Source organism: Phaethon lepturus, unplaced genomic scaffold, assembly GCF_000687285.1.
Source record: "Phaethon lepturus isolate BGI_N335 unplaced genomic scaffold, ASM68728v1 scaffold7509, whole genome shotgun sequence".
Classification (NCBI taxonomy): Eukaryota; Metazoa; Chordata; class Aves; order Phaethontiformes; family Phaethontidae; genus Phaethon; species Phaethon lepturus.
In genome coordinates this window covers 27,135-42,982 of record NW_010561181.1, presented here as the reverse complement: position 1 = coordinate 42,982, position 15,848 = coordinate 27,135, and the positions used below count along the sequence as shown (strand labels likewise).

General features: G+C 42.2%; 1 protein-coding gene across 2 annotated transcripts in view; it reads left to right on the top strand.

Annotated features, from left to right (window-relative positions):
* Positions 1-251: 251 nt before the first annotated feature.
* The window catches only part of ELF1 (E74-like factor 1 (ets domain transcription factor)), a 40,618-nt gene continuing 25,021 nt past the window's right edge, over positions 252-15,848 (top strand). For both annotated transcript variants that reach the window (XM_010293906.1, XM_010293905.1), the window contains exons 1-2: positions 252-323; positions 9,052-9,226. In XM_010293906.1, the coding sequence (XP_010292208.1) occupies positions 252-323; positions 9,052-9,226 (247 nt within the window). The remainder of the gene's footprint in view (positions 324-9,051; positions 9,227-15,848) is intronic.

Below are 15,848 nucleotides of genomic sequence, written 5' to 3'. Positions count from 1 at the left end.
TTTCTCTCCACAGTGATAAAGGCTATCAAGGTGGGAAGAACGACTCAGGAAAGGATTTCCCTTGGTTTATTTCCCTTTGAGAAGAGAAGAACCCAGGAGCACCGATGATCTGAGAAATACAAACACTGATACTTGATTCATTTTGTGATCCTGCCTTTCTGCCCACCTGGACCTTGGTGACGCGCTCCATTCTTTCACGTTCAATAACATTTTTCTTCGTATGTGGAGCTGAGACCTGGGAATGAGTTATTATGGCAGCAGTTGTGCAGCAGAATGAGCTTGTGTTTGAATTTGCCAGCAACGTCATGGAGGATGAGCAGCAGGTATGGGACGGTGTAAGAAACCATATTTGTACAAGTTGGTACTAGGAATATTATGAAAATAGGAGGAAAAATGTGGTGTAAAACAAACAAAAAAAAAGGCAAACACTGAGGTCATTATTGTTGCAGCAGATCTTTGTGCTGTTTCAAAAGCTTCCTGTTGCTTCCTGTAACTTGCATGGGCAGAACAGAAATTGGTTGAAGTGTCATAACTTCTGCAGAGACATCCTCCTCCGAAAATGTTTTCCCTGTGTTGCTGATTTGTGCCGGTAGAATCCATCCATTTGTGATGCAGAATTCCCCAAATTCTGGTATTTGACAGTAGTTTTAACCTTCCTAGCGTGCTAGGTTAAAAGTCTCAATAAAAGTAATGGTCGTAATACAGATGACTAGAAGGAACAATCTTCTTTATATAGATTGGTTTCTAAATTGTGTTACTGTATACCGGCTGTTCATAAATAAGCTTCAAAGTAATTTAAATGAGTTTCTTTCACACTGCAGGGAAAATATGTCTGTTTCTATCTGAGGAGCCTCTCGGTTAGGTGTTGATTATTGAAACCACATCCTGTGAGTCCTGAGGCTTCAGTGAAGGATTCCTATTGTAAAAATCAGGCAGCCTCTCTATAGGTGGTAGTTAATAGTAGGATTTTGCATTTATTAACAAGAAAGTAGATGTCTGGGTACTGTGGAGAGACAGTTCTTAAAAGGCTGAGAAGTGCCGTGACAAACTGTTACTCTTTTTGTGAACGTGGAAAGCATTTATCCTCCTCTCTATAATCTTGTCTCTGGGTTTTCTGTATGGCCTAATGTCTGGCTGGGTCAGTGGCCCGTTTCTGCTGTCAGAGTCATGCGATCATTTCAATGAACTGAGTGTTGTCTGTCTAAAGTGCTAACTCAGTTTTGGGTGGAACTAGTAATGTAACTTCCTTCCCTGTATTTTTCCAGAGCTTGTGGTAGCCTGGGGATTTAGATATGGGAATTGCACAAACATAGTAGAAAATGAACCTTATTTATTACCTCTGTTTGGTGTTCATTGCTGGTTTTACTTTACAAGGCAGTGGGAGAGGGGGGAGTTGAAATGGGGTGGGCTACTTCAGCGTGGTTCCTGGAAGGGGTAATGTAAGCAAATGTGGTTTTGCTCGGTTTAGCTATGCGTTCTACTGCTTGCAATTTCTTCAGATGCTCATCTGAAAAAACTTAAAAAATATTAAAGAGCACTCAACAGGGCAGTAAAACTTCCCTAAACCGAGTCTTCACCAGCCCCAGAACAAACTCAGTGTTGGCATTTATCTTGTAGCCCCAGTAAATCCTACTCCAGGTTAAGCCTAAAGAAAGAAGGCATCCTATAGCGTATCCTAAAGGTGATGAAATCAAAGATGCAAAAGGCCAGAGAGAGAGTACATAGCAGAAGATCCATCACTGCAAACAGTCGGATGCCAGCTCCTCTGAAATAACTGGCTTACCTCAGTTCAGGTGTCAAAAATAGAGGTAGCCAGCTAGCTGGCTGCACAAAGGTAGATCTTAAATACTAAATTGTGAAGAGGAATGCTGCATAGGAAAAGCATTGGGAAGCTGGAGTAAGATTTAGCTCAGACAGGGATTTATACTAGGGATTTATACTATAACATTAACCCAAAAAGATTGATTATGTGTATAACTGGTTGATCTGCTTCTTCCAACGTAGGAGCTATTGCTACTCCTGAAGTTTTTCAGTTATGGACAGATGAATTGTATTGAGAGATAGATAACACCGTCTGTGTAGTTTGCAAAAATTTTATCTCTGCAAGTACTCTGTGTTGGTCAAAAGATTTTTTTGAGCTTCATCAGTATTCAGAAGGTGATGCCTTTATACACAGGTGTCAGTTAACTGGTCTTTGGATAACTATTTTTGTGATTCCCCCAAAAGCTGGCATTGAAAGAATTTCGGTACTTTTCTTCTTGTCAAAGCTTTGCCTGGAGCCCTGTTATGCCAAGAGCTGTCAGGACATGGAACAGCTGCGGGGGAGGTTCAGGGTCTAGATGGCAGCTAGGCTCAGTGTTTCTGGGAAGTCATAATTCATGGTTATTTTTATTTATTTTTTTAAAGTCTTGGTTAAACAACTGTAAATTATGAACAGTCCATTTGCAAATGTAAGCATTTAGCCAGTGGCAGATGCCAGTAGGAGGGACTCTATCACGTGGCCCCGTGTGAACAGGAAAGGCTTTCTCTTATCAGCTCTACCCTTCTCAGTTTAGAAAATAATGATTTTTTTTTTTTTTCTTGGAGGGTTCATTTATCGCATTGTTCATGTATGGTGAGGAAGAAATGGGATGAAAATATCCTTGTGATTTTGAGATGGGAAGAAGTGGCTTGCACTTATAACCTGACTGGCTGCTGCTATGTGTCAGAGATCCTGGTTAAATAGACAGTGTGCCCTTTCCCCCCGCTTCCTCTTTTTTGAGAGAGAGACTGCACACGTAAATCTGGGCAGGAGCTCCTACAGGCTTTGGCTGAGTCAGTGCCGCTGCCTAAAACTGCTTTTCTTCATGTCTGCAGCTTCTCCTCTCAATGTCTTTTCATTTAGCCCTTTGTTAACTTACAGTTAGTGTGGTATTTGATCAGGACATTCTTTATTTAAAAAGCTGAATAAAAGCAGCCACAGAGGCTTGATCCATACTAAGAAGTTTTAAATGGTGCCAGGGACAAGCTGAATCATCGCAACCTTTAAATTGCTAGCAGGGTCCCCAGCACGACTGCTCTGTGCTGACAGGTGCTCTCTCAGGTGACTCTGACATGTAGTAACTTGTGCCTGAAGACACCTTCTGCATCTTTGAGGGATGTTTCTCTCTCCCCTTCTTCTGAGGAAGAGAGGTCCAAGCCCTTAGGCAGGGCCATGACTTCTGCACTATCTTCTCATGCCTCGGTTTGCTCTTCCACGTTCCCCGGTGTTGCTGTGGACTTTACTCGGTCAAGGCCAAGATCTACATTTTTTGGCTATTTCTAGCTCCTGCAGAAAGTGTCCCGTCCCCCCCCTTATCCACTTGTAGTTTTATGAAGACTTTCAGAAAATGATTGTGAGGTCCATAACGAGGTTGTCTCCCCAGAAAAGCATCTATCTGCTTCCAGCCTCCCTCTGTGAAACTTGGTAATTTCTCAGATGCTGGCTGTGGGAGCGCCTTTAAAGTCAAGAGGCTGCCTCTGCTGTTGGCACAGGAACCTTCAGCAAGAGAAAACTGAAGCCCATTTTCTAGTCACCAAAGTCACTTTGTCTTGTTTCATTTAGGTTTATTTTTAAAAAGAAATTGCCTGTATTTGTATTTTGTACTTGTATTGGCCAGTATTTGTCTTGGTTTCAGCCAGGATAGAGTTAATTTGCTTCATAGAAGCTAGTGTGAGGCTGTGTTTTGGATTTGGGATGAGAAAATGTTGATAATGTGCTGATGTTTTGAGCTGTTGCTGAGCAGTCAAGGACAGTCCAGCTTCTCGTGCTGGCCTGCTGGCCAAGGAGGCTGGGGGTGCACGGGGAGCTGGGAGGGGACACAGCCAGGACAGCTGACCCAGACTGGCCAAAGGGATATTCCCTACCATATGACATCATGGTCAGTGTATACAGCTAGGATGAAAAAGGAGGAAGGTGTAGGGGGACGTTGGGAGTTAATGATGTCTGTCTTCCCAAAAAAACATTACACGTGATGGAGCCCTGCTTTCCTGGAGATGGCTGAACACCTGCCTGCTCATGGGGAGGGGTGAATGGATTCCTTGTTTTGCTTTGCTTGCGTGCGCAGCTCTTGCTTTACCTATTAAACTGGTTTTATCTCAAGCCATGAGTTTCCTCACTTTTACTCTATCAATTCTCTCCCCTGTCCCACCGTGGGGGAGTGAGTGAGCAGCGGCGTGGTGCTTAGTTGCCGGGTGGAGCTAAACCACGACAGTATTGCAAACCTGAATTCTGTTGCTCAGGTTTTTTTCACTGAGGTTTCTTTTGCTTCCACCCCCTGCCATGTAGCTTTTCCCCGCTCTTATCTATCACATGCTTTTCTTCCCACCCATCACTCACTTGCACAACATTTATTCCACACCAGTTAGACAGTAGTTACCATATTCCTGGGACAAGTTTTCTTCCTTAGAGGACTTGAAGTACTGTCTTCTCATACTGCCACAGCAGAAGAAATCCTCTTCCTTATTTTCCATTTCCACAACGAGGATGGTGTTTTGATCTTCTGTCAGTTTGTGACAGCCGAAGAAAAAATTCTCAAGAGAAAAAAAGAAACACCTTGTCAGCATGTCAAACACCCAAGAAGAATTTGAAAGCAGGAAGGAAGACTGCTGTCTTTGGGCCCTGGAGGAGGGCAGCGTTCAGTTTTCAAGGGGTCATGGAGCATGACTGTTGCTTTCAGGGACCTGCTTACGGGACCTTCCATAGACTTCAACATCTGTCTGAAACTTTGCACCCCAAATTGTTTAAGGTCAGTCTACAGGACTGGTTTGTAGATAAGCTACAGTGATGAGGAATTTGGTGTCTAAGACTCGGGAAAATTTCAGCAGTAGCTCAACTTTATGTGTCCAGCAGACATGGGAGATGCGTTGAAGCCAAGCCAAAGTTTTGGTGGAGGTAGGGTGTCATATTTTAGCTATATTTTGCACAAGAAAGATGAAGCAGGCAGGAGGCAAAAGGGAAAAAATATACAAATTGTTCTTCTATGGGTTTATGTATTGATTGCTTGAAAATCGTTGCTGACACTAATTTGGGACTTTTTTTTAATTTTAGGATACTTTGCACTCTTCCTTTCTGTTAGTGCATGCAGAACCACCTTTGTATTAGAAATAAATACTTTGTGATCTCGCTATTAGAGAGGTAATTTAATTTGTCTTAATTGAATCACTACTTTCTAGTCATTCATTTAATGTTTTACCTGTGTGTAATTCTCATTACACACAAGCATCAAAGGGAGCCGTAGTAAACATGGGCTCTTCTGCAGTTCTCAATGTGTACAAAGTTAGTTCTGTGTTCTACAACAACAGAGCTCCAGGAAGCTTTAGCCTGGCTCTCAGTTGGGATTCAGGTGCTTTCAATGAAATCAAGACCATTATAGAAGTACTGAGGTGAGATTTTTACCTCTCAACAGTCATATCTACATCAGCATACATTAGTAGTAGCTTCTAAAACTGAATTAAATGCTTGCTAATGAAATCATAACCAATTGCAAATATTGTACAAAAAAGTGATAAGTTTCCACAAAAATGCATTTCACATTAGATTTGTTTGCAGTTGCGTGAAAGCTTTTCTCTCGGAAAGCATATTATATATTTGTTCCAGCCTTTCCGTCTCGCAACAGTGGCAGGAAAGAAAATCCATATGTTGTACCTCAATAATGTTTGAGTGGGAAGTAGGTGTAACAATGGTTTCACAATAGAAGGCCACAAGAAGTGATAATTACTCTGACTCTTCCAGTTCAGAACTTATTAATTTATTAATTTAAAGAAAAACACATTTAAAGTGTCTTACCACGTGTGAATGCTTTTCTGTTCGTCTCTTCTCTTTTGGAAGCGTAGTGTGTCAGCAAGCTCCTCAGATGATCCGGTGGCGAGTTCAAGCGATGAGGTGTTCCTCTGCCCATGGGGGTTTCTCTGACTGTAGACAGGCACAGTAACTGTGTCGGAGGATGTATATGATGGTTGTTTCTGGACATGGTCAAAACACAGTTTAACCTTGCAGAGCAGATCGTATCTGATCATATAGATCAAACCAACTGCTGCTGAAATGCTTGACAGCAGCACTAGTCAGTACCATGGGAAACGTTTCAGGCGGTGGTGAAGTATGTTTTAGTAACATAGGGATGCTTGGGCTTCTGTAATTGGGTTTCAAACCAGAGTGATGAGCAGGGTGTAATATAAATAGGGCTTTGAGAAACTGAGCTGGTAACATATGACAATCAACTGGTTTTATCTGTTTCATTTATTGTTCTGAAACCCTTTTTTAATGACTTGTTCCCACTAAAAACTAACAGCAGTGCTGAAGGTGGTTTGGCTTCATGGACGCCAAGTCAGTGATGTGAGCGTCAGTCATTAGAGAAGGATGCTGTTGAGCCAGAGTACTTTTTTTATCCAGAAGAAGCTAATGTGAGGCTTATCCTAAGCACAGGCAACTCTATATGTTGCTGCAGAAGATGCATCTATTGAGCTGGTGCAACAGCAGAAGCAGGGAGGAAGGAGTGCCGCGATTCGAAGATGTGGCAGGAAGACAGCTGGCCATTTGCCAATGACCGTGATAAGAGATGGACACCTCCATCAGAAATACACACCCCTATGCCTCCACCCTTTTATAGTCCATGGAGAGGAATAGGCGTATTTAGGGCATGATTTGTCCTATTGTAGTACAGGAGCCTAAAACTGGGCAGGGAAATTGTGCCCTAGAAATACCCCTTTCTCTCTGTTGGCTCTGAAGGAAACCTGGGGTTCCTAGCTCAAGTCCAAGTGCCTGTACCACAGCTGTCTGAAGTTAAGTGAGATGAACTTCACCCTTAGTGTCTAGGAACTACAGCAGGATGAGAAGACTGAAGTCTTTATATTTGCATCTTCCCTACCCATAGTTTTTACAGCAGAATACTGAACAGGTACTTGCAAAGCAGGTGACAGGAGCCTGAAGAGAGTGCTGTATGTAATCCTTTTTAAAAAAATTTTTTTTTCAATGTAGTTACATGTGTGGGTGTACAATATATGTAACTTATATCCAAAAAGTTATATACTGTAGAATATTACTGAAATTGAGGTATTTAAACTATTTTTAGAGCATGAATTGTACCTCAGTAATGAGGCTGTAATGGATCATCTTCTAGTTTATGGAACATATTGTTGACAATAAAACTTTTTTTTAATGCATACAGTATTTTATTTTTCTTCTCTCTTTACGGTGCTTTAACTTTTTTATTGATGTGGCTTTTATTTAATCAAATCTATTTGTTAATTCTTGCCTGGAAGCAAATACAATTGGGGATGTTGGGGTCAGTAAACAAACAGGATGCACAATGTGAACACGAGGCTTTCTGAGGAACAGCGAGGACCTCTTGGCCACCAATAATTCCTGGTTTCTCAGCCCCACCAAGACGCAACCTTGCACAGAGGTGGCCAGAAAGGTGTGGGGTACAAGCTGTCCCATTATTTGACTCGATACACGCCCATTATCTGGCAACATGATTGCACAAGAGGGCTTTAACTGGTCTGCCCTTTGTTCATTTTTATTGATCTCCTACCATGTTATTCTGTTTTGAAGCTTATGTTTGGTACAGCAGGTAGGTTATTCGTTGGGGTTTTTTTGCTTTTGGTTTTGTTGGGGTTTTTAGCAGACTGTCCATGATAGAAGCCCGTGGAAATACTAGTTTTGTTTCTTAATTCTTCCTTTTTTCTTGATTGCCCTTTACCACAGTTGTTGCTAAGACATGTTTTACAAAACACAGAGCAATTTAAAGTGGTAACTACCGCCTTTTAAAACTTATAACTGCATTTTCTACTTTCAGTACTTACATTCCAGACTCTTCCCTAGGAGAGGCTTACTCCCAGGGCCGTTGTCTGTGTTGAGCCAGTAACTCTGATACAATTTTCCATTGGTAGCGGTATGTGTCGTGGAAAGATAGTGAGACATGAGCAATCCCTGAGCAAGCTCATAATCATATGGTGGTGTTTGGCTTTTTTGTGTGTGTGTGTGTGTGTGTGTGTGTGGTTAAATAAAAAAATTGCTTGATCTGTGCGTATCCGTGCTCTTCTGTGGAGGGTGAGACCAAATGTTTCTCAGCAACATGTTATAGCAACTTTTTGGTTTGTTTTCTTGTTTTCAAGCTTGCCACAATGATAATGCGATTTATTTTTATTCTGAGGATTACACTCGACTTTCTTTGAGCCTGCTCTGCTATCATCAGCTATGACTTTCTTCCTGCAAATGACATTTTAAAAGACTTGCTTTGAAAAATACAGTCTCTGTAGTAAATGCTATTTTCTGAAAACTTCTTCCTGTTGAATGGTTGCCTTTTCAGAGAGTGTGCATCTTATTATTGTTACCGGTCAGCTTCATTTCTGTTTTTCCAGCTGCCTCTTTCCTTCTGTGTCTGATGCAAAATAACTATTGAGACAGAAGGATGATGTCTGAAAGCAGATTTAGGAAGGAAAGTGGTGGAGAGAGTAATGTCAAGTGCCTAAATCCATAAGAATTAGAGAAGGAAAGTATTATGGCACATATATCAAACACTCTCTGTTACACCCCTTGCTCTTCTAGCAAGTGTCCCTTAAAATAGTGGTCTTCTGCTAGTGTCTCATGGGAAACTTGGTTCCTGTGAGAGCTTTATCCAGCCCAACCAGCCGTAGGACTCCTCCACCCCCTGCTTGATTGGAAAGAGCAAAAGATGAAGGTGCTTGCAGCAAGTTGCTTGCCCAGTAGCATTGCTAGCAAAGTTTAGCATTTACAGTGCTGTGCAGCTCCTCTGTATCATCAGCTTTTATGCTGCAAAATAGTGTTGTGGGACTCTGGTATTACTTACTGGAGTAAAGTCTATGTACTAGATACTACAATGATGCCTCTGGCCCATAATGGGACACTGGTTTTAGGTGCTAAAAATCATCTCATTCTTTGGTACTCCCTCCTGACGGTCTAATATTCAAGTGATGTAGTATAGGTCTCTTGAAGTATACTAATCAGTAAGTGGTTAGATTGGACATAGTCTAACAACCTGTATTTCAATTTTCTTTTTTTCTACTCCCCAGCTTGGTGATCCATCTATTTTTCCTGCTGTCATTGTGGAGCATGTTCCTAGCGCAGACCTCCTGCACAACTACTCTGGCTTAACCTGCGTGGATGAACCTAGCGACATGATCACTGAGAGCTCTCTGGACGTCGCAGAAGAGCAAATCATAGAAGATGATGATATCACCCTCACAGGTTGGCAATAAAAAATTTCTGTGCCATGTTGTTGCGCAGAGATGGCTGTGGTTAACAGTGGAAAAAAGCTTAATGACAAAAAAAAACCCCAGGCAACGAAATTACAGTAGTGTTGAATGCTGTTAATTCTGTGCAAAACAGAGAAAATGGCATTAATACCATTAGCAGGTGGCTTGCAATCCCAGCTGCACAGCTGATAATGGTGAAGAGTTTCATCTATCAACAGGGATTAAGATGGAGTCCTGCTCAGAGTACTGACAAGACTTTTCTTTGTTCTTCATAAGATTTGTTTGCTCTTATTTAATGATTGGTACGTACCTAAGTAAACATACATACCAAAAAGCAGGAATCTGCAGCAATACAGATGCACTGCTTTTAGCTTCCAGAAGGTGTATAATTAGTCATAAAATGTGCACGTGTGCAAGTGTGGCTTACTGGTGTAAGTATGCCCAGCATAGTATTCATTTGGGATCTTTAATAATGATTAACACCTAAAATACAGATGATCGCTGTAAATTCTGGTAGAAGAAGTAGCCCTAAAGAGAAAACAATTCTCAAGAGGAAAGCTCGAAAATATGTCACTTTTTTTTTGTTTGTTTTTTAAAAACAACCCCTTCAAATGCATGCATTTGAAGCATTTTTGCAGAACAAGTCTGAAAGGTGGGGTAGATAGTTCACAGACTGGGGATCTGTTTCTGTGTCATCTTCCAGCCATTAGGCTCCACACCTGGACTGTCTCCAGGGTTGGAGACAGATTGCTGGTTTCAATCATGCTTTTGACATTATTTCCAAAGGCATACTGTGATACAATCTTTTACCACCAAAAGCAAAACAAAAACTCAACAAAACTTGACATGAAGAGCAGTTCACAGGGTAAACTGACATGAGTTGTTCTCAGTAAATGGTTTTATCTGATAAAAATGGTTCTTTTTTTTTTTCTTAGCAGTGCATTATTTGTGAACAGGCTGTGATCGTACAAATAAGCTAGCTGATTATTCAAGGTTTTACGTACTTAAATATTATTTCAAGTTCAGACCTCTTGCCAACTATTCACTTGCTATTCATATTAATTATTCACACTGCAACTGGCATTTCCTCAGTGTGTTACTTAAGCACCACTTAATGTGGCTGTGTGAATTTTTCATAGCGGATCGTTTTTATGAATCCATATTCACTGTAATATATTGTGTGTGAATTTTTACTTGCATGAGTAATTGTGAAACTCCACTTTTGTGAATGCTCTTGTTAACATTTTTTTGTTGCCGGTCACATGAGAAGGGGTTGCAAATTGCTGCCAAAGACTGAAAATATGTAATCCATGTAACCGATGGTGTCCAAGGGTTTCTGGGATACTTCGGAGGCAGACAAGTACGGTATTGTTCCCATCATCCATTGTAGTTCAAGCAATCTGGTTTTCTTTAAAGGCAGAGTCCTTAGAAAACCAGAGCTGCCACGTTGCAGAGATTATTGTTGTGAAGGAGATGTTAACTAATTATCAGTTTCACACTCTCCATCCCACTAGCTACCGTGCGTGCTGTGTGTTTCCTTGGGAAGGAAAATGCCTGGTTTTGCAGTGCTGGATGAGCCCAGGCCGGGCAGGGACCAGCACCGCCGCTGAAAGCTCCCGCTCAGGATGCGAGGCGGGTAGCACTAGCAGCTCAAACCCCGGGTTCTGGCAGGGAGCTATTCAGCCTGACTCGAGGGGGCAGAATTTGGGGGCCCAGGGGTGCGAAGGCACCCCACAGGAGGTGAGAAGAGGACACTGGGGAAGGAGCCCCCCGTCACCTCCCTGCCCGCTGCAGGCAAGCATCGGCTGTGGCCGCGGCTGCCTGCTTGAACTGCGGGGCTGCCCTGGAGGAGACCCGTATTGAGCATGGCTTGCCATAGGCTGCCTCTGAAATGGGGCTAATCGTAACTGAGATTTCCCACCTACTTTATTTTTCAGCTGCTTTTTTTTCCTCCCTTCTTTGAAGTTCCCTTCTTGATTCCACACACACCCCCCCCCATGGGGTGTGTTTGGTCTCAACAGTGAAATGCGTTGTTTTGCTCTTTGAAGTTTGTACCAGTCACTTCCACGTTATGCCTTTGAGAAAGGATCAGACATTATAAAGACTGCACTAATTCCACGTTAAAATATTCATAAGACTGAAGTTCACAGCAAAACAAAACTGAAACTGCCATCATTTGCGACTAAACGTTACAGAGAAATGGCTGCTTAATACGCAGGATTTGGTTTGGGTTTTTTTTTAAAGTTACCAGTTTTTCAGTACTGTTTTATGACTCCATCATATGTTAAGGTTCTCTTTTCTCCTAAACTAACAGAAATGAGCAGTAGGTCTGAAACTGAAGCAATTAGTTTTTAGGGATCTATCTGCAGAATAATGGACGCTCGTAGGGTTTTCCATCTGTAGGATGTAGCTTCAGCGCTTCAAAACTACAGCTATTGCACATGGGAGATTATTTACCTGTAGTATAAATTATAACCTGCAGAAAATTACAAGAACAGCATCTGTGTCATGTGAAACCCTGATGAAAGATGGATAACAACCAGCTTTTTAGTTATATTAATGCTCACGCTTTAATTAATGAATAGGCAAACTTGTCTTATCACTCTCCTCTTTAAAAGCACTTTTCCCTGGAAAATCTGCGATGGCAATTTATATGGTCAGTTTGTTGCCAGTATTATGGGACTTTAAATTTTAAACTGGAGCATTTGGCTTTGAATGAAGTTTTATCTCTAAAGAAAATATTGAATTGTAGGGTTTTTTCTCTGAAAAATACAGGGGATAATGTTTTGTGCAGAGTAAATTCTAGGCCAACTTGTCAGATGGTACAATTTGCTACACTTTACTTACCTTCTTAACGTAACTAACTGCAGCTGTAAGATATGTAGGAAGGAGGAACTAATTGGATTATGTAACTTCGTGAAAATATTTTTTAAGTTGTTGGTTTTTTTTTTTTAACTTTGCTATGTCTGGCCATTTAGTTTAGAAAAATAACAGTTAATCAAACTCTGCCATTTTCTGGTTCACCTGTTCTAGCATTGTTCTAATGGGATCAGGGAAGCAGCCGCACTGAGACAGTTTGGGGCGGTGAGGGAGAAGGGACAGAAAATTTGTGCTTAGATGCCCCGTGCCCTAGTCTAATTCAGGAGCATGGAAGTATGTGTCTTCATAGATCGATAACAGTGCTTAATAACCAGTTCGGAAGTTATTTTACAGCATTTGGCTTGTACATTGGGCGAAGCTTTAGCATTCGTGGCACAAGCCAAGCTGGTTCAGGTAGAAGAATGAAGGCAAAGAGATATTAGGTGCTGCAGTCCCACACAAACCCATCTTTGGTGATCATTTATAATGGTTCAGAGAAATCCAAACGAGTAGTTACGTGGAAACTGAACTTCATAGTGTTAATCCGTGAGGATTTTGAGTTGATGAGATGACAATTGAAAAAAAAAAAAATGGGTACAGATTCAGTTACTTCGTAAAGAAATTATGCACTGCTGCACGTAGCATCTGGTTAAAAACAGCGAGGGTTTCCCGTATAGCTCCCCAGTGAGATAATTTTCCTTACAAATGTTAAAGCCTTATTTAAAAAGGAAAACGAAGGGTAATGTGTAGGTCTCCTGAAATACCTTTGTTCTTAAACTCTGTTTTCCAGTGTCAGCTAACAGTCAGCTCAGAGTTGATCCTAAAAAGCAATCGCTTACGTTTTAACAGCCAGCTATTCTGCAAAAGGGGGCTCCGTCCGTGTGTAATGGATCTCTTTCTACTTTCAGCAACGATAGATTTCTTCTGGTGACACTTTGAAGTTCTGTGGTCTCTGTTTTTGTCTGTAGTAAAACCAGCAGTGAATTTAAACACAGCTGTGACTAGCACAGCCCTTATCTTGGCCTGGACGAGGACTTGGCATTGCCTACTCTCCGGAGCTGCCGGCCACTGGGGCAGTGACAGGAGTGAGAGGGGACCAAAAGCAGTGTAAAGCTCTCAAAAGAGCCGCAGGGCAGGAGCAGGGAAAGCAGGACTTTGGACTGAGGCAGGGAGCTTGCAGCATGAGGCATAGTTTCTTTCTCCACCAGGTGAGAAGAGCAAAAGCTGTGTTCGGGCAGGCCTCGCACTAACGGCACATGCTGATTCATACCAAACCCAGATTCCCAGCAACTGGGCTGTAATTAGCACGCAGGTAGAGGCTTACATTTGTGGCTTGCTCAGATAAACAAGAACTTGTAGAGTACCCTGGGAAAAAAATGAAGTTACTTTTGGGTGTGGTTCCCCCACCCCTTTTTTTTTCTCTCCGACCCCCTTTTTTTCCTTTTTCCTTCCCTCCCTCTTTTTTCCTTTTTTTCTTTTGAAGTTTCTACCTATTTAAGATACGATTTGAAATCTGATGCTTCTCCGAAATTGTGCCCCCCCATTCTTTCAGCTCTGACTTTGCCAAATTGTAACAAATAAACTATTTCATCCCAATTCTTCTTAAATTTGTGACTGTATCATAACTGCCAGTGGTTGGAATATCTTTCTGTTAAAAAAAAAAATCTCATTAAGAGAAAAACTGAAATAATGGACACCAGCCTGCCTTTGGTAACTGAGTTGGTTATCTCCGAGAGCTCTGTCTCAGGTGATGCCAATTGGCATCTTGCTGCTAGTAGGACAGAGAGGTGGTGCTTGATCTCCTCTGTGCAGTACCCCATACCTTGTTTGTTTTAGCTCTTGAGTTCTTGTCATTCAACTTGCTAACCCAGCAAAACGCCAGAAACTTTTTCGTCCATTTTGTAAACTAAATTGTCTCGCTGCATGATCAAAAAAGCTTGGGAGCCTGGCTTGTGTTAAGTGACAGGAGTTTGGATCATGAACTGGGGCAGAGATCATAGAATCACAGAATCCCTTAGGTTGGAAAAGACCTTTAAGATGGGAAGAAGAACCACAGCCCTTGGTTTTTCAGCAAGAGGGAAATACTAATTTGGCTCAAACCACCTTGTGAAGTCATCGTCTAACAGGAGGCTTGAAGGGTCTTAGCAAGGACATTAATGTGGTTAAGAAACTTATTTTTGCCATTCTGTGTCTGTGGATAGACAGATAGCTGGCATTCCTTACATTTTTTGTGAGCATCAAATTATATTAATTTCTATGTTTATTTATATGACTATTACAAGTTCCTTTCATTAGCCTTGGACATGGATGGTTAATTTTTAGCCATATGATGTAACAGTGATGTAAAGTTGGTGACCTCTGCCTTTCCTGCCATCAGTCAGAGTGAAGAATTGACTCTGCTCCGTCACCTTAGCACCTGAAAGCAGGTGGAAGGGTTTGCTCCTCATACAGCTGTTGCTGAGGAAAGAGCAAACAGTGGCTGCTCCTTCCTCCCTGCCCACAGCACTGGGCACCAGGGGTACCACTGCTGGCGTTTCAACTGGATGTGGCAGCATAAACCAGCCCCGCTCAGTGGCTTCGGCTGAGCTGGATCATGGCAGGTTACCTTCCCATCCATCCAAACACCACCAGAACTGATGACAGCTGCTTTGGCAGGGCTGTGTGCCTATGTTTAGGGTGACATCCTCGTTGTGGTCTTCATTATACTACTAGATGGTATGGAAAGTTCTCATCCAGCCAAAACCTAGAAACAGGAGCCATGAAGTCAGCACAGCCGGGCCAAGCGTGAGTGTGCCTGCAGACTGCATGGGCTCTACTTGGTTCAGACTCCTCCTCAGCTGGCCAGCCATTCTCTCGGGATGCTTGTCGGCTCATGGGGCTGAGATGCCCTGTGGCTGAGCTCCTGAGCCTGCAAGCCACACAACAAAAGTGTCAGCAGTTTGCTGCCCTGTCTCGCTCTATTCCTCTATCCCAAAGCAGTCCCTACTCACTACCTCCCCTTTTCACGCTGTCATCTTCCCCATCTCTGCACTTCTCATTTCTTAAGCCTGTTTGGAGATGTCAGCCAGAAGGTGCAGATCCTGAACTGTCTGAATGTCTGCGCAAGACGTGGCGGGGTCGGGGGGAGTCCTGTAGACAACAGATTGAGTTGCTGTGCGGGTCAGGGTTCCCAGCACCCATCTACTTTATTCTGTCTTAGCCTGAGCCTCTGACCCTTGGAGCATGGTAGGACACAAGTCAAGGAAAAATCCAGAAGGTAAGGGAGATTCTCCTCAGCGCCATGTGCTGCCTGCAAATCACAGCTGGGTGGAGGAGGTAGGGCTGATGTGTGAGTGTCTGCATTCATCTTTCCCCTCTCCTAATGATACGATTGCTGAAGTTGTAAACATTTGGGGTAAAACTGGGTTTTTATTGTTTGGTTATTTTTTTAACTGTGTGATTGTTTAGTGCTAGTGAGCTGGGTGCTTTGTTGTTACTGTGATATTTTGATTTCTTTTTTTTTTTTAAGTATAGAAATTCTGGCATAATTTGCTTTTATGCAAAGAAGAAATGTTCCAAGGTCATTGCATTGTGTTCTGTGGTGCATTTTTGCTTGCTCTGTCAGCCTCCCTTTTTTTTTTTTTTCTTTTTCTGGTGTGGTGTTTTTTTTTTTTTTTTTGTGACTGCCCCACCCCAAATTCCTCAAAGCTAAACAGGGAGAGAGGGCGTGAAGCTGACTTATTACAGGACTGAGAAAGTAACTGAGGTTCATTGGT